At 49.5% G+C, this 22,953-nt stretch overlaps 1 protein-coding gene and 1 long non-coding RNA gene across 3 annotated transcripts in view; one reads left to right on the top strand and one right to left on the bottom strand.

The window, feature by feature from the left end:
• The window catches only part of KREMEN2 (kringle containing transmembrane protein 2), a 31,039-nt gene extending 9,706 nt beyond the window's left edge, over positions 1–21,333 (bottom strand). Inside the window, exons 1-4 of one of the 2 annotated variants that reach the window (XM_083708228.1) lie at positions 19,889–21,333; positions 5,412–5,678; positions 4,331–4,455; positions 2,126–2,279 (exon numbers count right to left, since the gene is read on the bottom strand). In XM_083708228.1, the coding sequence (XP_083564354.1) occupies positions 2,126–2,279; positions 4,331–4,455; positions 5,412–5,678; positions 19,889–19,955 (613 nt within the window). In that variant the 5' untranslated portion in view covers positions 19,956–21,333. Of the gene's footprint in view, positions 1–2,125; positions 2,280–4,330; positions 4,456–5,411; positions 5,679–10,191; positions 10,850–19,888 lie in introns of those variants that run through there. The other variant, XM_083708229.1, reaches the window with a different exon arrangement.
• On the top strand, positions 10,956–14,260 carry LOC310829730. The gene is made up of 2 exons (XR_014557341.1): positions 10,956–12,586; positions 13,604–14,260. It is a non-coding gene; the product is annotated as an uncharacterized lncRNA (long non-coding RNA).
• Positions 21,334–22,953: the final 1,620 nt, after the last annotated feature.

Genomic DNA, 22,953 nt, shown 5'->3' with positions numbered 1-22,953 from the left:
ATAAGTGAGGATTCCCCTGTATTCGATATACCTTAAGGACCGCTTGATCCTTTATACCTGTGCCTGATCCCTGCGTCTACAATGGGAATCACCACGGTTTCTCACAGCTCAGATGCATGGCTTGTGTCCGCAAGGAGCCATGCAATCTAGGGTTGTGGGCATCATTTTGTGGAACTCACTTCCAAATGAGATCAGACATGCCCCCTCCCTGCTGAACCTCTGGTGCCTACTGAAGGATTTCTATTTCAAAAGTCATTAAAAGTCATTTTTGATCTTAAGAGTTAGCTTTTTATCTCTGTTGCATTTGCTCAGCTTGCTATACACCACTTAGAGATAATTGTAATTAAGTGGTAGATAAACTGTAATAATAATAATAGTAATAATAATAGTAATAATAGTAATAATAATGGTAATAGTAATGGTAATAATAAATGATTTACATGCTGTAATAATATCATTCAGGCATCGTACATTAGAGGGCTGTTGTAAAAAATACTGAGACAATGTGGGTGGCACCCAAAAAGCATTATATTTGTTGTCAAAAAACATTTTAAAAAAACAAAAACAAAACTCAACTGTTAAGCGTATACACTACACTTTGACATCCCTGAGAGTCAAAACTGGGGAAAGAAAACAACTCAACTGTGTCTGGAAAACAGGAAAATGAAAAATTTCTCAAAAACCAACACTGGTTAGAAATAAATAAATAAATGCAATCCAGATGTCGAGAGAACGTGAGACTGGAAGGATGGGAGCAAAACGAGATCCACTTTGGAGAAGGCCTGGGAAAGATTCCCTTTTCTAAACCGAAATACTCACAAATCCTTCCATGAAGTGTCCTGTCTATTTCCAATCAGGATCCTCTCTTTCACAGTCGTGAAATTTTAGCACCCTCTGTTGGGGCAAGGTGCATGGGAGTGAACACATGCCAGCACAGAGCACCTATGGAAACTCCAGGTTCCCATATATACCCTGAGGCTCCATGAACATATCTAATCACATTTTTTTTAAAGGCATAGGATATGGAACACGAAAAGTTGGCCTACACAAAGTCAGACATTTATTTATTTTTTTGTCATGTCCCCGAGTCGCTCAGGGTAGTGTACATAGTTCTCCCCCTCCTCATTTATTCCTCACAACAACCCTGTGAGGTAGGTTAGGCTGAGAGAGACAGTGACCTGCCTCCCCAAGGTCACCCGGTGAGTTTCGTGGCCGACTGGGGATTTTAACCCTGGTCTCCCAGATCCTAGGTCCAACGCTCTCACTGTGACACCACACTGGTTCTATATGATGCATCTAGGCCAGCTCTGCAGGGTGTCAGCCAAGAAGCTCTTCCAGCCCTACCTGGAGATGCTGGGGCCTGGACCTGCGACCTTCTGCATACAAACCATGTGCTCTGCCCACGTAGCTAGGGGCCATCAATCACCACTCTTTGTGGCAACAAATTCCTTAAGATGCGTTGCAATCCAACATGTGTCCACATGGAAGTATGAGCTCAACAGGACTTGCTCCCAAGGCCAGGCAACATCCAATTTACCAAGGCTTAAGTTCCGAGGTGAAATTACGTATATTTTGAAACACAATTTGAAAAAGCCTGCAAATGTCCTCTAAACCTCTGGAAACCCTTTAAAAAACCAGCGGCAACTTACCAGATGCTGAACGCCTGCATAATCGCTCCCTCCAAACCCCCTTTTTCAAACTCCACCTCCGCACAGGTCTTAACGGCCGGTGCAAGGGCTCTTGGGATTGCACTTGCAAAGGCTTGTGGGATTGCTAGGCACTGCTTTTTTGCATTTTCTGGGCTTTCTTAGGGCCATTTTAAAAGTCACTTCTGGGTTTGGCACATTGCACGTATGCACGGTCACGCATCAGTTGGGCTCATGTCAATTGGTCATTGCCTGTAAGTGTATGGAGGACTGCAGCCTTAATTTTGGGCTGCCCTGCTTCCCATGGATTTCCCTGGGTGTCCTCTGAATTCTCCCTCAATGGGAAACAGAGAAAAACACTTCTCTCTACCTCTGTGCATAAAAACCTTTGTCATCAGGCATGCACAGCAGATGTGCGTACATCTTTTTGATTAAAAAACCTTTGATCTGTGATAAGCCTCCTGCGTCCTTACACTTACCATTGTATATGCCAATCCGGCCATCTCCTCCGCACAACTCGCTGGACTTGCCAAAGCAGACTTGGTCGCATTCCACGGCACTCACTGGCTGGCTACGTCGGACATCCCCTTCGTGGCCACAGAAACAGGCATAACCAGCCTCTACGCCAGCAAACTGCAGAGAAGAGAAAGCTGATTTTAAAAAGCATGTACACGGGAGGGGAAGCAGGGTGTAGATCTGATCCCATAACCTGCCAATGGTGTTTGTTTGTTGCATGGCTAACAGCACAATCCCATACATGTGCACTCAAAAGCAATCCCAACTGGGTTCAGTGGGACGTACACCCAGAAAAATACGATCAGAGTTGCAACCTCAATGACACCAGTAAACGGCCCCAGTACAGAGAAAGTGAAGCTGAGGCGAGCTTTGTTTTTCTTTTTTATATAATTTTTCTGTTCTACAATTTAGAATACTCAGTTAAACATCCTTAAAATATCAGTGACTTCCCTTATTCTATTTCCATGGTTCATTTTGCATATTATAAACCCCTGCGTATTTTACATAAACTAAACCATTATTACATCCATCAAAACTTATTTACACTGTTGAATTTATTTTAATGCTACCAACGTTTTCAGGTGTACACAATTCCCCCCATATATTCAATAAACATTTCCCAGTCTTCTCTAAATGTATGTTCTTCTTGTTCTCTTATTCTGCAAGTTGCACATATTCCATCAGCTTAAGGTGGCCTTTTCCCCCTAGCTGAGGTGGCTTTAAGGAAGGTAAAAGTGGTTTCAGAGAAGCGTCGTATCTTCTGGCACACGCAGAGATGTCCCAAATAGGTGCTGCAGGTTTGTGGAATAACACAAAGACTACCAAACCTGCTTGCCAGAGGCCAAATCAAGTGTACACACCACACAATGGGTGGCTTTGAAAAAAGGGTTGGACAAATCCATGGAGAATAACACTATCAATGGCTACTTGCCATGATGCTCTGTCTCCACAGTCAGAGGCAGGAATGCTTCTGAATGCCAGTTGCTGGAAAACACAAGAGTAATACTGTATTGTGCTTGGGTCCTGCTTGAAGGTTTCCCAGAGGGATCTGGGTGGCCACTATGAGAATAGGGTGCAGGACTAAATGGCTGAATGGCCTGATCCAGCAGGCTCTTCTTATGATCTTATAAGCAGCAGGGGTATCTCTTTAAATATGCCTTCTAGAAAAACACAGAGTTATCTGATAACCAAAGGGAATGAAGCAACAGATTGGGACTGATATTTCTTTTAAGCTTTGGGGCAAATTGTAAAGCAGCAACTTCATCAATGTTTTGTTAAAAAGACCAGCTAATGTTCTAGGGCTGGAGTAGCAGAGCAGGAAAGTACCTTCAACCCTGTGCAGAGCTTAAAAATGCATCACAGCTGAAATTAAATTTTATAAAGAAAAGTCACACAATGACTTGAACATGTGGCAGCTTCAGCACCATCTACATCACAAGCAATGGCCAATAGATGCTTGCAGGCCTATATCTGAATTTTTGAGACTGGGTAACTAAAAGAACAAATGCAATAGCAACAACAACACCTCCAGTGTTCAAGTACTGGCCAGTCATCCCAAGTGCCTTTGCACTCATTTTTTGTTTCTATGGGTCTGTTATGAATAAGACTTAGTTGAACGCAACCCTAAGCCTTTTTCTGTAGGGTTGATGCTTATTTGGGGTTGTACCTAGTATTTGCCCTGCTCAGTGCTTTTTTTTCCTAAAATACTATTTAGGGGTACTCTTATTTTGACTCAAGAAAATCACCATTTTTATAGTTAAAATTGGGGAAAATAAATACAGTAAATGGACAAAAATACAAAGATTCACAAAATGTTTAGGGGTATGCATACCCCTGCATCCCCCCCCCCCGAAAAAAGCACTGGTCCTACTCAGAATATACCCACTGAAATGAATAGGCTTGATTAATTTAGGTTTGTTAGTTTTAAAGAGTCTACTGTGAATACAACTTACTTCAGTACACCCCATAATTTATATACCAGGCTTTCTACCATGGAACTCCAAGTTGGTGTACACCGGATTCACTCCTGGTCTCCAAGACACACACTGACTAGGCCGAGATCCGCTTAACTCCAGCAGAGTTGCGACATCAGACCAGGCCATAAGCCTGAAGATGCTATTAGGCAGGCGGGGTGAGGTGAGATGCCCATGGTTGACAAAGAGCTTTACCTTATAGCCCCGTTTGCGGCAGAAGCTGAGGCAGACTTGCACTGTAAGCTTGGTAGAGGTGCCGCTGCTCCCACTCAGGGCCGGTGGGGTCCCAGAATCTAAGAAGCAGCCGACGTAACCTGGCACTGGAGAGGAGGACAAAGTGATTGTGTTTTTGTTGTCTGGAAGGGCAAGAGAGCAAAACCCCCAACACCACCCCCTGGAACACTTGTATAAAAAGTTACAGAATTTCACCATGAAGTTATGCACTGATTGGAAACAAAGCTCTCTTTCTGCCTTAAGGCTTTTGCAAGTGCTGCGACAGACCAGTTCTATCAGGCCTCCTGCCCCTCAACTGTCACCTGGAGAGTTAGCCCAGGCTCGTGCAAGGTGGGGGGGGCAGGAGGATACACTTGCCCCAAGCCTCAGAGGGCTAAGCTAACTGGGGTTTATAACTTTATTCTAACAAGACAAGCTCTGTATGGGCCTGGGTCAGCCATTCCATTAGACTCCTTCGTCTTGTCTCTCCACTCTCTTCATTTATCTGTGTGTTTTGGGAGACTGGGGGGTGGGGAGCTGGTTTCAGCAGGAGGGGGAGACCCCCTGGCTTCTTCACCAGCCTGACTCATCTCTGCAATCTGAGACTCAGTTGTGTGCCTGTCTTTGCTCTGCTCTCTTCATACCTCTTCTGGTTCTGGGTGACCAGGGGGAGGGGAGCTTGCCACAGCAGGAGAGGGAGACCCCCGGCTTCTTCACCAGCCTGAGTCATCTCTGCCTCTTGGCCCCTTTCTCTCCAGCCTCTGCTTCTGCCTCTAATTCTGGACTGCCCTCTTCCAGAGTCTCTTCCTGCTCACTAAATCCTGTTGCCTCTTCAGCTTCCAACACCATCACCTCCCAGCCTGCTCCCTCTTCTCCCTCATCGCCATCCCACCACCAATCCCTTGGCTCTGAGCCTTCTTTTCCTAGGGGTTCCCATGGGGGTTTCCCCACTGGTGCCTCCAACCACTCTTCTGCACTCAGCCAGTCCATCACACACACACACGCGCGCGCACACACACACACACACACACACACACTGTCTACCCAGGCCTCCTGTACTCACTGTGGCAGGTCGGGATGTCACAATACTTCCAGTAGATGCCTTCCTCGTTCTCCGAGATGTAGCACCAGGGCTGTACGTCCCCGTCCGGGTTGCGACAATAGTTGTGGCTGCCCAGGCCCCATTCGCCGTTGGGGTACTTGGCGGTGTTGTAGGCATGCTCTCGCGTCTGGTTCCAGTAGAGGCAGGGCCGCCCCGTGCTCCCGGGAGAGGTCCTGTTCTGTGTCCCCCGGTAATCAGCTCCATTCACCATAAAACATTCAGACAGCTCTGCAGGCAAGGAGAGAGGGAGAGAGGGCTGGTCAGCGAGACGAATCTTCTCGTTGCACACTCTCGCTTTCTCTCTGGCATCCCAAAGAGGCAACAATATCAATCTATATATCTACATATTGCATTTCTTAAAATCCCACTCTTCTCCCGAGTTGCTCAGTTGCAAACACATACACTTTATCCTTACAACAACCCTGTGAAGTAGGGAAGGCTGAGAAATGGTGGCTGGATCCAGATCATCTACTAGGATTTAGGGCTAAGAGGGGATGTAAACCTGGGTCTCCATCCACCCTATACCAGCTTAACCACAATAGTTCAGGCCCTGGAATTTTCAGAACTGGATTACTGCAATGCACTCTGTGTGGGGCTTCCCTTGCACTTGGCGCAGACACTGCAGTTAGTGCAGAATGCTGCAACACGGTTACTGACGGGGTGAGACCTTCTCAGTAGACAACCCCTCTGTTCAGAGATGGGCACTGGTGGCTGGTTGGTTACTGTGCCAAATTCAAGGTGTTACTATTAGTACATAAAGACCTTCATGGCTTGGGACTAGTTTACTTGCAGGATCTCCTTGTCCCAGATGGGCCCATTCAATTGTTTCAGTCTGCAGAACTGGCATGGTAACCAGTGTGACATGAGTCAGCAGTTGTAAAAAAGCCCTCTGCTTGACAGGTTTGAATCATGGCATGCCTTGATGAAAACTCACACTCTCACAATCCATGCATACTGAAGCAGAAGAAAGGCTCCTTGAAATCAGCGGGGATAATTTCCTAAGAATTCTGCTGTTAGCCATTGCCTTACCCCAGATCCTTAGACCTCACGGGCCCTGACTTTTAGCTCTTCATTTCTAACAGCAAAAGAGAGAGGGAGAGGGAGAGATTCCTGGATCTCAGAGGATGCAAGCCCATGCTCTAAAGTTGGAAGGCGTGACTCGTAATTGGCAAAGGCTGGATTTGACAGATGAATTGTGAGGAAAAGGTGCTCTGTGCCCACTCAGAGATATTTGTTTGTTACCTTCCCTTCACCCTAAGGTCCCAAGGCAGGTTCAATAATAAAAAACACTTAATTGCATACACCCCGTGCATTTAAAGCTTCCTGCTGAAATCCTGTAATTCATTATACAAATGTTCCAATTTTTTATTTTTATTTTTTGGGTCCTTCAAGGCGCTAAATTAAATTTGCTTCTTTAATCACCATTCCTGTGGAGGTTTTTTTGCTATTTTTTAATGGAAACGAGCTAATGGTTAGCGTAGCAATCACAGCCTGAAGTTAACAACTTTAAAACAAAGTATGGCAGCAAGGAGGGGTCAGAGCCACAGGAGCTTGTACTTCCACATACTTCCTATTGATGCCACATACAGTGGCACTTCTGCGGTTTCCTCCCCCTGCAAACTAGCACAGTTTTGCACAGGAATTCACAGCTGAAACATGCAATCTTTAAAAGCGGACGAAAGGAAGTATGGTGGCACAGTGCAACTTACTTGCGCTGTCCGGGCAGAAGGGGGAGTGGAGACTGGCGATGGGCAAAATGCCGAGCATGCAATGGGTAGAGTTAAAATCTGGATGCACTAACGCGGGCACATTGGGGAAGCATCACAGGACAACTGAGAAAGAGGGATGATGTGTGGACGGTCCACTATAAATCCACTTCCAACACATTACTAATACATCAACAGCATGTTGCTGCATATGCCCACAATAAAAAGAGCCTTAATATTGCAGCCTTTAAAGCCCTTTCGAGCCTCTTTTGAATACTATTTGTAAGTGAATGTTGAAATGCTATTTTAAATACTCCTGGTGTATTTCCACACCCATTTCAACCTCCTTGTTGGTTTCATGACACCTCTCAAAGGATGCAGTTGATTAGAAGTATATTTCAGTCTCCCGCCCACCACTTCCTCCCTGCCCTCCACACATTGGGGGAATGGCTTTTCTTGTCTTTTAACCTGTCCTCCCTCAATGGGAAGTGTCTCTTGGTTGACTGATATAAAGAATCCGGCTTCTTCAGGCAATCTATCCTCCCTTTCCGCTGTTCCCATTCCCCCGCAGAAGTGGTAAGGCTGGGAAGGAAACCTTGCCAGTTTCACCAGCTTTGGAAAAAGTCATGCACTCTTGTGAACACAACCAGGAGCCAGGGTAGCATTGTGCAGAGCAAAGCCACTATTCCTGCGCCCTCTGCAGGAAAAGACCTGACCCACATTTAGAACACATTCAGTGCATATTTAAAAAATATTACTTTCCCCCCTCCCATCCTGGGAATTGTAGTTTCCTCACAGAGCTACGATTTCCAGCACCCTTAATAAGCTACCTCATGAGAAGAGAAGAATCCCTGGAAAAGACCCTGATGTTGGGAAAGACTGAGGGCACAAGGAAAAGGGGACGACAGAGGACGAGATGGTTGGACTGTGTTCTCGAAGCTACCAGCATGAGTTTGACTAAACTGCGGGAGACAGTGGAAGACAGAAGTGCCTGGCATGCTCTGGTCCATGGGGTCACGAAGAGTCGGACACGACTAAACGACTAAACAACAACTAATAAGCTACAGTTCCCAGAATTCTTTTTTGGGGGGGGACAGCTGTGTGCTTCAAATGTGCATTAGATGTGCTCTAAATGTACATTGTCAATCTTGTCTGCCGGTTCAAGATTAATGGGGAGCAGCAGCTTCCTGAAAAAACCTACTGAGGCACAAGATGATAGTTTTGATACTATCGGAGACCAACAAATCTCAGTTGGTGGAGTGTAAGACTCTTAATCTCAGGATTGTGAGTTTGAGCCCCACTTTTGGCAAAAGATTCCTGCATAGCAGGGGTTGGGCTATATGACCCTCATGGTCCCTTCCACCTCTATGATTCTGATATCTGGTGGCTGTGAATTCCACGGGGAAACACGGTTGTTAGCAGGGTGGAAAAACACAGTTTCTTGCACCTAATGTTTAGAGATGTTCTAATAACCTGAGCAACCCAGTGGTCAAATTACTGGCAGGAGGGAGAGAAGGAAGGGCTTCCAGCCCCCTTACCTTTTATGGCACATACCATTTAGGTACTATTTTTTAGAAATGTACAGGGCGACGCAATATAAATAAAATTCAGGCAAGTCAGAGACTGAAGCTTGTGGATTTCATACACCCCCACCCGTACCCAGAGTTGCAGTTAGGTAATTTTAGACTCTGGACATGAGGTGGAGGGGGAACTAAGTGAGATGGCAATGAATATTCCGTATTCCTTCGCTTGTTTCAAAATATGGCAGGTGAGCCTTACTGCGTTCGGAGACCCCCCTTCGTCATTCTCCTGATGGTGTCCCTGGGCCACCCTACCTCTCCTCCTACAATTCGAGGGCTGCTTGGGCCCAAGAGTGCAGGGCGACCAAGGGCCCAAGACGAGGAGCTCTCGTCTTCCCTGGCAGTTCACCAGAGACCTCCAGTTGCCCCTCCTTTCCACCCCCACCCCACCCCCAAATCTCTGAAATGTGGAGCTGGAGGAACATCAGAGCAAGCGTGACAAGACAAGCTTGAAAGAAGAGGGACATGTCCCAAGGCTGCCTCCCGGGTGGGGGCCAAGAGGAGATTAGAGATGCTAAATGTGTAATCAGTTAAAGCATGCAGAGGCTTTGAAGATTCAAAGGGAATCGGTGTGGAGGGTGTCGTGTGAGCCTTGGCTGCAGGCAAAAGAAACACAGGAGACCCTTTTAGATCTTATATTGGGGGGGGGGGGGAATGGAGGAAGATCAAAGAGTTCAAAGGCGCATTTAATCTGCCATGCCAAGACAGTCAAGTGCAGGCAAAGCACAAGGGGGGTGGACAGGACTCCCCCCTCCAGTCCAGCTCTTTGACCTCTAGCAAGGTCAGCAGTGGGTCCCTCTGGACTTTAGTCTCGGGAGGGGGGGGGAATGGGTTCCAGCCCTGCTCTCAAATCACCAGCAACTGCCTCAGGGAACGTGTTTCCATAGCCAGGCCAGCTCCAGAGCATGCAATGCATAGTAACAATGAGGGCCAGGGTGCTTCTGAGCATGGGCAAAGTTCTTCCCCTGCATTGGCATGACTAACTGCAACCTATCATCAGGGATAAACGTCTTGGTCTGTCCTGCGTCAATAAATGTTCCTGCAAAAAACAAACAGACCTTGTTACACCTTGCAAGAAAAATCTAGCACATCAATAAGAAAAATTCTGGCACAGCCCAATATCTGCTTGCTGCTGGTTGGTTTTTCGCTGTGTGCAGGAACATCCCAAAGTTTGATTCTTCACCTGCAGCCTGATGGGGTACAGCCCCTTATTTGACCACCTCAGGTTTCTGCCACCTCCTTCCTCTGCAGACATAGACCAGTCCAAAGAAGGCACAGATACTGGATCAGGAAGCAGAAAGGTGGGGCTGTGTGAAAATTCAGGAGTGCCTTTCTTGCTGTGGGAATTGGGGGTCTGTTGTTTGCGTGTGTTGGGAATGCAGAGAATCCAGAGAAGTTTAATCTGGAGGATAAGAGCATGACATGTCCAGGAATCAACAGGGGAGACTTGCCTACCTGCTTGCTCCTCCCCGTGAAGAGCAGAAGCAAATCTCAGCAGGCAATCCAGGTTGCAGAATGCATATTTTCTAGACGCAGAATCCTGATTACACTACACACACGCGCCCCATTTCAAAAAGGACAATAGGCACAAATGCAGTCGGCCTTCTTCCCAACAAAATAACGCTGAGTGCCAGACTGCGTTCTGCCGGTGCCCCACGCAATGAAGCCCGTAATCCGAACTGGCGAAGAGAACCGGCCGCTCCGGGCCCTGTCCCTCCCTGGGAACCCAGGAGTCCTGGCTCCTAGCCGGCCTTGTTCTATCCCAGACATATTAATGTCCTTCCACAGCTGGGAATAGGCCCAGGAGCCTCGCTTCGCCTTCCCTGCCACTGCCCCCCCCCCGCCTCCAAGCCTGAAGCCTCTCCGTGGTGTAACCAGACGCCTTTCCAGCCCAGCAGACAGAAGCCCCGGGGGACAGGCCCCACCTGTTGCCGGGGATGGAAATAGCTGAGAACATAATAAACAGGTGGTTGATATAAAGCAAAAAAGGGTGGGCGGGGAGGGGGGCGTAGGGATTGTGGGGTGGGGGGGAGATCTCTTGGTGGGGACGGACGGACGTTGAAGCCTACAGCGGCCTGGAGCCTGGATGTCTAACAGGTGGTAAGTGTTGGCAGCTGGGCCCTTCGACACTACAGGCTGCTTGGGCCTAGCGGCAGGGGTGGGGTGGGGGGGAGTGTGGAATTGGGGACCAGGGCGAGTGGGGGGGGCATGAATGTGAGGTGGCCTTGGAGATCAGGAGGGGGGGCATCAGAGGGACAAATGGCTCAGGGCTCTCTGTTCTCTTGAGCCCTGGGATTGCGGAAGAAACGCAATGGAACGCACACCGGGTGGGGTAGGGAGAGAAATAGCCCTCTTCCGACAAACGTGGGATTAGCTATTTCGGTACCATTGTGGAGAACTTCCTCCTGTTGGGGAGCTGCTGCAGCTGTCCAAAGGCCAACAGCCTGTCGCGGCGAAGCAATAGGGAAGGGGGCAGAGGAGAATTCCCAGAGTACTTGCAATGCCTTTCTTTCAATAAATATATAAATAAGTAGATGCCGGGGGCGCTTTGACACCTTTAGGAACTGGCATGTGAGGATGAGCGGGAGCGCATGTGTGCACGCACATGCTCTCTCTTCCCCACTCCAGGGATCCTGGAGCTCCTTGGACATTTGCCCTTGCGTGAGAAAACCAGGGAGGTTTCTTCAGAAGGCAGTTACCTTTCCCTTACCAATCCTCCTCCGCAAGGTGGGGGCGCCTTGGGGATGTTTCAGACTAGGCTGGCTGTGAGGGAGGCATCATGCACATGTATGTACAGCTCACACGTGAAAAGAGAGGTCAGGCTGTGTGCACATCATATTTATAAAGCACACTGCTTCCTTCGGAGAACCCTGGGAACTGTAGTTTACCCCTCGTGGTGCTACAGTTCCCAGCACCCTCAGCAATCTGCAGTTCTCTGGATGCTTTGGGGTAAGTGCGCTTTCTGGTGTGTACTCTGCCTTACACATGGGAGAGAGATAGAGATGAGCAGCTGTGTGGACCCCTCCCCTCAGCTTAGCGCTACCTCAGCCAGTTACTCCAAATACATTTCTGTCTTCTTAGCTGCAACACTGGAAGCAAGCTGGAAAAGGGGGATAGAACGGCTGCAGAAACCCAGTGCGAGAGGGAAAGCATGACGGGGCCGGTCCAAGACATTTTGCTTCCTGAGGCAAAGAAGGTGCCCCTCTCTCCCCACCTCAGAATCCAACCAGGCTGACAGTTTTGACAGCAGAATTTCACTTCAGGTCTCGCAGCTGGGAGGCTCTCTCCCTGGCACCTGAGGGCAGCAGTTAGCAAGCTTAGGGGAGCTGCCATCACCGTTTGACACCCCTCCACATCTACCGCCTGAGGCAGCCACCTCCTTCTGCCAGCTGCCCTCCTGCTGTCACATCTAGCTGGGCCCTCAGGAAAAATAAATCTATCCCTGTCTAGTAACCATGATGGCTACATGGAACTTCCTTGAGCAGAGGCAGTATACCACTGAATACCACTAGCTGGAAGACGACAACGAGGGAGACGGCTTTTGTGCTCCCATGCCCTGTGTTTGGGCTTCCCAGAGGCATGACTGACCAGTGAGGGAAGATGGACCTTGGATCTGATCCAGCAGGACTTGTTTAATGACCTTTTGAACGTCCTGATGATGAGGAAACTCAGTGACATGGATGTGCAGCAGATCGTCAATAAAAGCCCGAAAGAGAGACAGCTGCCACCTCCCAAATGTCACTCTTTTGCAGGACAGATTCAATCACATGCCAGAAACTAAGATTGGCACAACTGAAGAGTTCTGGTGCAACAAATCCACATCATTCCACTTTTCAAAACATACTCTGCGGTAAGGAAAGTGACAAAGAAAAGGGTGGGATAATGATCAATTGATGGGAAGTTATACATGAGCTCGGTGCAAACTAATCCGGAGGGATGTTCTCCGATGTATAACCTCCCCACAGACAAATCTGGAGGAATGCTCAATAAAGAGGTCGTCTGGGGGATCTTGGTGCGGCAGAACGGCCAGAGCACCGGATATGGCCCTGAAATGTGAGTCCCACCTCCGCTTTCGGGATGCACGGAAATGTGGAGGTGTCAGCCGAGGGTGTGTAGGAGGGAAAGGAAACTGGAGATAGGGATGGGGTGCACAGTGGGTCATTTCACACTCCAGACTTAATGGTCTTATGGGGATGGGGGAGCTCTCTAGATGGCCATGTGTTTTATTTCGTTTATTTAAAACGGTCTCATCCCCCTCTCCCTTTAGATGTGTATTACCAGTAGCGGACAAAATTGCAGGGCAGAGACAAAAAGCTGTGCTGCCAGCATTGCTGTTCCTACGGCACTGGGGCAGGGCAGGGTGGTCCTCACAGCCCCCACTTTGCCCTGTCCTGCTCCAGGGCCAGCCAGGTACAAGTTGTGATGTCAATTTTGGGATGGCAGGTCTGCCACATCAGCCACAGCTGTGGAACATAGGCCCATCTAGCTCCATAGTGCCAACACTGACTGGCAGCAGCTCTCCAGGGTTTTCAGGTGTGGGTCTCTGCCAGTCCTACCTGGAGATGCTGGGATCGAACATGGGACCTTCCTCATGAAGAGCTGATGCTCTGCCACTGAGTTACAGCTTTCCCCCGTGTTTTGAAATTCAGCAAGCCCCACCCCTGCTGCACTTGGGGGGGGGGCGCTGCTCCTTCTACTGAGTGTAGGGTTCTGGACTTCTGCCCCACAATCCTGCCCGATGGCATCAAACAGCTGCCACATATTGGGTCAACATTTTCATGGAGCTATCCACTACAAACCCAAAGTCTCGTTCCTGGTCAGTTAATAAATGGATGCAACAGCCAGAATACTCTCTAACATTTCACAGATGAGAACAGTAATATGATCGTTTGGTGCAGTGGTTAGACTGGCAACCTAGGACTGGGGAGAGACCAGCTTCAAATCCCCCCTGAGCTATGAAGTTCTCAGGGCTCATCAATCTCTCTCAGCTAGTAGCCGGCTTCATAAGCCTGCTGTGAAGATAAAATGGGACAAGGGGAGAGTTCCTTGGCGGAATGGCGAGTTATAAATAAAAGCCAATTCTCCAACCAAGGGCTGTTGCCTGAATGCATCTGTTGCATTGCTGAAATTCCTGTTCTGCATGCTACGTTAATTTACTTTTGCAATAGGTTGTCCTCTAGTGATCTAAATGGGAGGTGTTTGCTGTTATGGTTAAAAATAACTCTTAAAAGCATAATACAAAATATGCCTTAGTGTAGGATAGGGATGGGTGAATCTGCCTGTTTTGGCTTTTCTCAGTTTCTCATTTTCCTTAACTTATATTCAGTTCTCCATATCTCCACATCAGTTCACAATTACGTGGTTTTTTTAAAGGCCTCGTGAACATTCATGAGCATTTCAGTGCAACTTGTTTATATGCCATTTTGCCTAGTATGTATGTGCATTGTTGCAAAGCAATTCTCCCTGATATAATGTATTTTTTTGTACGTTATTTTCCCTAACATGAGCACACTTATGTACCCTTTATGCTAGCATGTGCATTTTTGTACACAGCATTTGCCTGGAAAGCTGCACTGCCAACTATGGAAAAGTGCTAATTTTGGGAGGGTTGCTTCCTTCAGTTTGCATATTGTTCTGGTTCATGCAAATGATTGCCTTGAGATGCAAACTGAATCGACTTTCTCCCTTGTCCCAGCGTAGGAATGGGAAAACTGTGATTCCCCAGATGTTGCTCCCCTTATCCTTGAATGCTGGTCCTGCAGGCTGGAACCTTTTCCCCTTGCTGCCCCTCATGTCTGGAACTGCCACCCAATGCATCTTTGGGATGCTACCCCTGTTCCTTCAAATCCTTCTTCAAAACCCACCGTTTCTCTGATGGAAGACCATTAAGCCAACCTCTTTTGATGGTAATGTGCATTGCTTCACTTACTCCAAAATAGGGGCATTCCAAATGGCCAAGCCATGGGTCTTTAGCACTAGGCCCAAGATCTCCTGCTCCATCCCTGATTTATGCAAACGCATGCCAATGGGCCGGCAGTCCTTGCTCCACCTACTGTCAGTTGCCTTCTGACCCACCAGTTCCAATGGGCACCAGTCACCACTGACAATGCCCCACTTCAAATGATGGTAAACCAGCTCTGCTGTGTTTGGGGACACTCCTGCTCACCTTGCCCCCAAAGGCATGGCCTGACAATCCTCACTGCCCCTTAGTTCCTATCCCTTCCTGCAACTAAGCCCAAGTACATGTAACTGTACACAGCAGATATACTTCCCCTGTTTACTTTTGCCTCCATTTTTTTACCCCTCCTACTTTCGCCTCCTCTATGACAAATTTTGGATTGTATGCTCCTCGGAGCAGAGACCCATCTCCTTCATTTTTCTCTGCTACACATGTTGATGCCACTTTACAAGCAAATAATAATAATACTAGCAACAGTTACAGATAGGTAACAGTTATTATTGTGCGCACACAATGGAATGAGCTTTTTTCTAACCTAGGATACAAGATAAACAGTTTTAGTCGTCTGGTAATCATCCTGCTGCTCCACCCCGCTGGAAATTGATCCGCAAAGTATCTCTTCCACCATGATGTGGGTCAGCTACCGACAGGACCAAGGGATGCTGAGGTCAGAGTAAACAGGGAAGATCTAAGGCACTCTGCAAACTACCAGAGGTGGGGAAGCCCACAAAATGCAGTTCATCTCTGAAGCCATGGGCCACAGAAAAGTAGCAAGGGTAGACTCCTTTATACAGGGTGGGTAAAACTAAAACTGAATTTCAAAGGATTTGAAAGGATTTCAACAAGCCTGACCAATGTGTATCTGAGAAGTTGCTTTTTTCCCCTTTTCCTCTCCCCACCTCTTTCCCCCAACTTAATGACAGGCAGTAGATCAGCTTAGTTTGCACACACGGGAATTATCCAGAGGACTGAAGTAGCTGGTTGATAAACGCTTATGGCAAATGTATGTAACGGAACAAATCCTCCACAACTACCCTTCCTTCACACCTGGGGTTCCCTGTTCAAAACCACACAATAGGGATCGGAAATCCTAGCTCACCCAACAATAAACATGTGAGCATAATTAACTAGTGCAGGATGTGGTGATGGCAATCAGTTTATATGTCTTCTAAAAGAAAAAGAAAAAAGACTATATTCTTAATGATTCTATATTCCTGCATAAATTAACCCCAGTTCTGTATTCACAATTACAAAAGCATCAACATTCCACAAAGGCAGAAAGTAATTTACCTTTCTTATACCACTCTTTGTGAATCTCCTCCTTTTGCGACAATATGTTAAGAAAAAACATCAGAGGGGTATTGATTGATTCTGCATGCAATGACTATGCTCAGACAGAGAGAGAAACATGCTTGGTTTAAGAAGAGTGGTCAGTGACGGCACCCTCACAAGAAAACGAAAGGTTTAAAACCACCATTATAAAGGGGGAATGGGGAACAGAGCAGAAATGAACAGGCTCAACTGCCTCCTGAGCCAGAGCACCCCCTAATGGCAGTCTGCTGCACTGCAGCTGGCCTTTTCTATGCTCAGCGTCTCAAACGTGGGAAAACACACAAAAAAGCAAATTTGAAAGGGACTGTCCAGCATTTCCTGTTGAAAAGGAAATGGGAGAGAAACTGTGGTTTTGATCCTAGTAAAAGAACAAAGAGACAACAAGCTGGGCTTTGTGCTCTGTAGCCACAGGGGGTGCCAACATTTTGTCCTGCATTTTCCAAGCGCACAATATAAAGGCAGAAGTTCAACCGGCAAAGAATCTACAGCAGCTGCTTGCCATGCAAGCAAAATTCACTTGCTGAATATATTCTTGCCATACAGCAGCGAATGCCTTGTTTTGCAGGGTGGGAAGTATCTCCAGGGAAGGATAGGACTCTGTGACGGGTAGAGCCTTCCTTTATGTACCATTCAAGATGCTGTCTGGAAGAGGAACCTCCGTTTTTGTGCTTATTTTATCTTACAACGTCCTCCTTTACCACCACCACCCACCCTTTAATCCTTACAACAACCCTGTGGTGTAGCTTATGCTGAGATAGAGAATGACTTGGCCTCAGGTCACTCATTGAGCTTCTTGGCTGAGTGGGGAAATTTGAACCCAGGTCTCTCTGGTCTAAGCCTGACACTCAGGATTGCCAACCTTTGAGGGACCGTGGGAACGTCTGCAAAGTAGAGAAACCACCACAGCAACCAAGCACATGGCACAGCCTAGGGTATTGGCGAGAACAGAGTGCCTTGTCCAATTTCAGCTGGTGTGGAGAGGACCCCATTGGTGATCCTTGCCCTACAGCAGCCTTTGCCAACCTGGCGCCCTCCGTGTGGCTTTAGACTGCAGCTCCCACCAAGCCCATCCAGCTAAGGGCATTGCTGCGCTATGCCCTCGGCACCTGGCAAGAGGCATGGCAACTCCAGAGCTGCGCCAGGGAAGAGCCACGGCTTCGTTCTGGTGACGGATGCCTACATGTGATTGTTGGGGCAGAAGGTGGGGCAGGTTCAGGATCTCCTCTTCCAGTGACAGAGAGTGTCCCTCCCCACAGATATTGCATGAGGCTGTACACAACTCTGCCTCGGACTCCCTGTATAGGTTTATCTTTGAAACTGGTGTCAGATATTGGGGGGGGGGGAGCGTTTTAAAATCCCTTTGTTAAAAGGTGCCAGAGAGAAAAAGATGCCAGACATGGTCGCCATCTGATCTTTGATTACTGCCCAGATTCAGCATCTAGATCCCTGCTGGGTGGGTAGAAAGTAGCCAGCCTACTTTTTTCCTGCACCACCGCTCCCCCTGCCAGGAGGGGCATCTGCACCCATGGCATCAGCTTCATTAACTACAACTCTGGGATCCAAAATTTCAGGGTTCGTAGTTAGTGAAGCCCCCAGGGTCCTTGACCCAGAACATCCCCGTATTAGCTGGGCTTCTCTGATAGACCTTATCCTGTGAAATTGCCTACCGGTAATTTTACAGACTCAGACAAAAGCTGGTTTCACACCACACACTGAAAGCACACGGCTTCCCCCCCAAAACCCAGGGAACTGTAGTTTGTGAAGGATGCTGGGACACAGTCCTGTGCAGGGTAAACTACTGTTCTCATGATTCTTTGGGGAAAGCCATGCAATTTAAATGCATGATGTGGGTGCAGACTCAAGCCCAGTATTGTCTACTCAGACAGGCAGCAACTCCCCGGGGTCTCAGCCAGGAGCTTTCCCCATCAACCACTGCTCCATTATTATTATTATTATTATTATTATTATTATTATTATTATTATTATTATTTTACTGAAGATGCCAAGGCTTGTGCTCTGTCGCTGAGCCACGTTGACTCCTCTCCAAGATATGGCCTCTCTGGAATGTACCCCCGCATGTGATCTTAAAGAAGAAAAAGAACCTCTAAGCATGCGCTGAGTGCCTTCCCCGGCCTGTGCCACAACAGAATATGCACACGTTTGGGGTGATTATGATCAGTTTTGGTGTCAAAAGATGAATCTCCAAATCAAAAGGCATGGTTTTATTTTTGGGGGGTGGGGCGACTAAAACATAACCTGTTACCTGCATTGCTATCCATAAAATCACTTGGGGAAAACAAACAGAACTTATTGTTCCATCAAGCCTTTGGCATTATTTCTTGGTCCAAGTACTCTCTGCCTACTGCAGCTAAAGTTAAGTATACGTCACTGAAATAATCACATTTTCTTCCCCGCATGTCCCTTGCATCCAATTACCCCTCCTCCCTTCTGCTGCCACACTTGAATCTGTATGATTGTTGGGGCAGAGACCTGCCATTTCATTCTTTGTAAAGTGCCAGGGATATTGAAGGAACAACAATATCCAGCTTAGAGCCTCCCCACAAAAATGTTCTGTTATGAAGAAGAGAGAAGAGAGAGACAGAGAGCTCAGTCAGTAAGGCATGAGACTCTTAATCTCCGAGTTGTGGGTTCGAGATTCACATTGGGCAAAATATTGCTGCATTGCAGGGGACTGGAGACTCGGTGACCCTCATGGTCCCTTCCAACTCTGAGATTCTATGACCCAGATTCTATGACCCAAATCTTGGAATAGCTTGTCAAGCTGATGAATATCTTTGGAAGTAGTTGGGTTGGGGGAAGGATGAAGAAAGGAAAGCATACCTTGCTCTGGGGGGAGGCGGGGCCCTTCCTACCCCCACCCCACCCCAGCAGATCCCTAGCATCAGCAGCGTTGCAGACTGCAGCCTACCTCCCCAATTATAACCCAGCCCAACCCTGTTGAGCCAGTTCCTGCCACTTGGGATTCCCATCTGACAGGTATCCTGGACGGCAGCCAAAACGCAAGTGGGGAGACAGATACTGCCTGGGCCAGAAAGTGTGGGTGAAGAACTGGACCGCAGGGGTGGGGATCTGTCCCAGACACTTTCTCTCTCTCTCCTCTCTCTCTCTCTGCTGCGGCAGGGGTCCAGCAGCTGTCTAGGGGCTGAGTGTGTGAAATCGGCTGGGCTCCGTCTGTCTGCCGTCGGGACCGGGTGGGACAGGTGGCTGCTGAACTGTGCCTTTGAGGCTGGGGGCTCATCGGGCCAAGCAAGGGAGGCTGGGAGGGGGGAGGGAGAGAGAGGGGGAGGGAGCCAGAAGGGGTCCTACCAGGCCAAGGGAAGGCTTGATGCTGCCAAACACAACGGCAGCTCCAACCATCCTCCTCTCTCTCTGGCCATCAGCCCCCCCCCCCTCACTGCCAGCCAACCAAAGGACCAGTGCAATGGGACTCTTGCACTGGCAGCCCCCTTCCATGTACCACTGACTGCCCTTCCACATCCTCAAGGGACAGACAATATAGGAGTCCTGCTTCTCAAGTCAATAGAAACAGTCTCAAAGAGAACCCAGGAGTCCTGGCTGTCTTGCCTCCCCCAACATACATTTCAAGTTTTAACACATTCAACACCTGTCCCAGAGCTGTGAAGGGGGACCCAAGAGTCCTGCCCTGCTCCCTCTGGGTTTTCTCCGTGGTTCCCAGCCCTCCTGCCCCACACTTGGCCATTCCCTGCTCCCCCAGCCCCCATTCCCAGAGCTCAGAAAAGGACCCTGGCTCTAATACCCCCCTCCCTGTCCCTCACTATTACGCACATATAAATGCGCGTAATACACAGACCCTCCTCCCCTTCTGCAGTTCTCACTCACCTGCCCTCTGCAGAGCCCTCGACCCTCGAAGAAGCACCAACAACAGACCAAAGACCACCCAGGGCATTTCTGGACGGTGTCACCCCTCTGCCCGGTGCACCCAGGCTGCCCCACACCTGGAGGGTATAGGAACAGCCAGGGTCCCAAGCTAGAGCCCAGCTGGGGAAGGGAAGGGACAAGAGGGGTGTCTCTGGACTGTCACAGCGCCAGCCAATCGAGTATCTAGGCGGGATCTTCCAGGGTCTGCATGGATGGCGGTGAAGGACGCTGGCGATCCAGTCGTTTTCTGGGATCTCGCGGGTAGAGCCTGCTAACTAGCCATTGCATCGGAGGGGCTCGGATACCCCTCGGCTCCTCTTCCTGCTCCGGGGAAGTCGCTGTCAAGCAGTCGGTGGGTCGGAGAGGATCTCGTTGATCTGTCCGCAGGATCTAGGAATCACATGTCTCTGGTCCCCAAGGGGCACCGTGGGGACGCGACTGTCCTCTCCTGTCCTGAAAGTGCAGCAGCCCGAGGGCGCCTTGGGTCCCAAGCGAAGTTTCTCTCGCACTTCGACGGGGCGCAAGCTTAGCTGGTATCCTTCCGGATCTGCCACGTTCCGAGCCGGCTGTCCCCAAAGGATCTGGAATCCACTAGAGTCGGAGCGCGGTGGCTCATCTCCCCGGTCTTCCTGGGTGAGGATCCGGCGGTCAGACGCGAAGGGGTCCCGCCTCACCCTTCTTAGCTCTCTTCACCGCTTCAGCCACCGAGTAAGATCTCGGTTCTGGTAGATCTCTTGCCAGAAGTGATGCTCGTGGATCTCTCTTTCTCTCCTCCCCTCTCCGCCTCTCTCGGCTTCCGACCAATCCCTTCTCGGCCTCCTTCTCCCTCCTTGGGCAAATCTGGAGTCTCTCCGGAGCCCCGAGGGATGGTGTGTGGATCAATTCTTGTCCAGGACGGGTTTGCTCACCAGGTGGGTTCCTTCCATCCCGGAGGGGATCTCGGCGCCTGTCAGGCGGCGGTGTTCAGCGTATCCTTACTCCCCGCCCTCTCCAGAGCGGATCCGGAGTTCGCAGGCGGACCAAACCCGAGAGGAATAGTCTGTGGCTCTGCTTACGTCCAGGCGGACCTGTGGTAGTCCAGGCTTTTCCTGGGGGGCGAGTGGTCGGAACCCTCCCCAGGCAGCCGCCAGAGGAGCCTGGGCAGCCGCCGCCCTCGTGGTGGAACCACCTGCAGCGGCAGCCCCGCAGCTCCCTCGGCTGGGCGCTTGTTCGACGGGGCCGGTTCCTGGCTCGGCGGCTTCTGCTGCTGCTGCTGCCGCCGCCGCCGCCCTCCGCTCTCTGTTCCCCCCAGCTCGCTCCCCTGGCAGCCGGAGGCAGAAGAGAAGGCGGCTCCCCCGCCATCCCCACCCCACTCCCAGCAGATCTCCCCGCCCCGACCGGCGGCCGCCCCTGGGACGTCCCATCCCGAAGGGGAGGGCCGAGAGGAGGAGGAGGCTTCTCTTCTCGGCGCGACTTCTTTGCGGCCGCCTCGCTCTCTTTCTCTCTCATCTGCGCGCGGCCTTGAAATCTGAGACGGGGCGGGAAGAGGAGGGGAAGGAGGGGGCCAGAGGATGTGCGGTTTGGGGGCGAGCGGGTGGGAGAGGAGGCTGGGCAGCCCAGGGCTTCACTTGGGACATAGCTCACAGCCCAGAACCAGTTTTTTTCTGTTGGGCCTCAAGCCCCGGAACACGTGAGGAGAGCGTGCCTCTGAGCACGTGCAGAGTTGATCTTTCTCTTTCTCTCTCTTCATGCCATCGTCCTCACGCGTCTGGAACTAGGGGGGAAAGGTGGGTGAGGCTGACTGCCAGAACTTTTGCGCCCCCGCACCTCTTTAAAACGGAGCACTGGCCCGGGCTCCGGAGGGTCAATGCCTCCTGGAGCCTGTTTTTTAAATGACTGCGGACGCACTGTGCATGCAGAGCACATTCCCCCACCCCGCAAGAATCCTGGGAACTGGCCTTTGATAAGGGCGCTGGGAATTTTAGCTCAGTGAGGGGCGAACGACAGTTCCCAGCATTCTTTGGCACTCTTTTGATGGGTGGGGTGTGGCTGCAGCCAAGGCCAGCAGGCCTGAAAGCTGGTGCGTATCAAGGTGGAACATCTCTGGGTACCAGCAATGTCCCATCGCCTTCTGCAAAGTCCTGCATTAAAGGTTAAAGAGAGAAGAGGAAGTGGTTTTAAATTAAAACTCAGCACCAGCTACTTACAAAATGAGCATCAAGCAGACCGAATCCTAGGGATCCTGGCTCTCATTACCCCATGCCAACGCCACCCCAGTATTGAAGGGAACGAGGAACCAGAGCACTCTGGTTCAGTGATTCTCACTTCATAATTTTTGTAATAAGGAAGAGAGTGAATTCCGGATCGTACACACAGGATCGTTCCCTGGTGCAGACGTGAGCAGAGAGTTTGGAGGGGGCCTTGTAGGATACGCAACCTGACCACTGCTGGATGCAAAATATTCAGAGCTTGGAGTATCCTCGGCAGACACTTGTTCAGCCTCTTGAAGACCTCCAGCAAAGGAGAGACACGTACACATGACCAGGCAGAAATGGCCAAAGCGCTGTTTCTTCCAATGCCCAACCACAGTCCTGACATTAAGCCCTATAAATCATCGTTTAGCCTGGCTAAAAGTATTTGCTCACATCCAGAGGGGTATTCCCTGTGTACACCACCAGCTGGACTGTATGCTTGTAAACTTAAGAACATGAAAGGTTCAATGAGATGAGTGCACCGTCAAAGTACCGGTGAACCCAGTAGCAAGGGTACACCTATTCACACAAACACTTGTATGTGCGTACAGACAACTTGCTTCTAAGGTGTCAACGAGCCTTCTTCAAATATTTGAATACAGTGGTACCTCAGGTTAAGTACTTAATTCGTTCCGGAGGTCCGTTCTTAACCTGAAACTGTTCTGAACCCGAAGCACCTGAAGAACTCTGAGCTCTGGAGGTGGGCGGGAGAAGGCAGGAGAGAAATGAAATAAATAAGCCTCCCCTGGTTTTACGAAGTGGGTGGAGGTGGGAAGAGAGTGGTTCAAGTGTGTC

This window comes from Podarcis gaigeae (genome assembly GCF_964106915.1).
Source record: "Podarcis gaigeae genome assembly, chromosome: 13".
Taxonomy (NCBI): domain Eukaryota; kingdom Metazoa; phylum Chordata; class Lepidosauria; order Squamata; family Lacertidae; genus Podarcis; species Podarcis gaigeae.
This window is presented reverse-complemented; position numbering and strand designations above follow the sequence as displayed.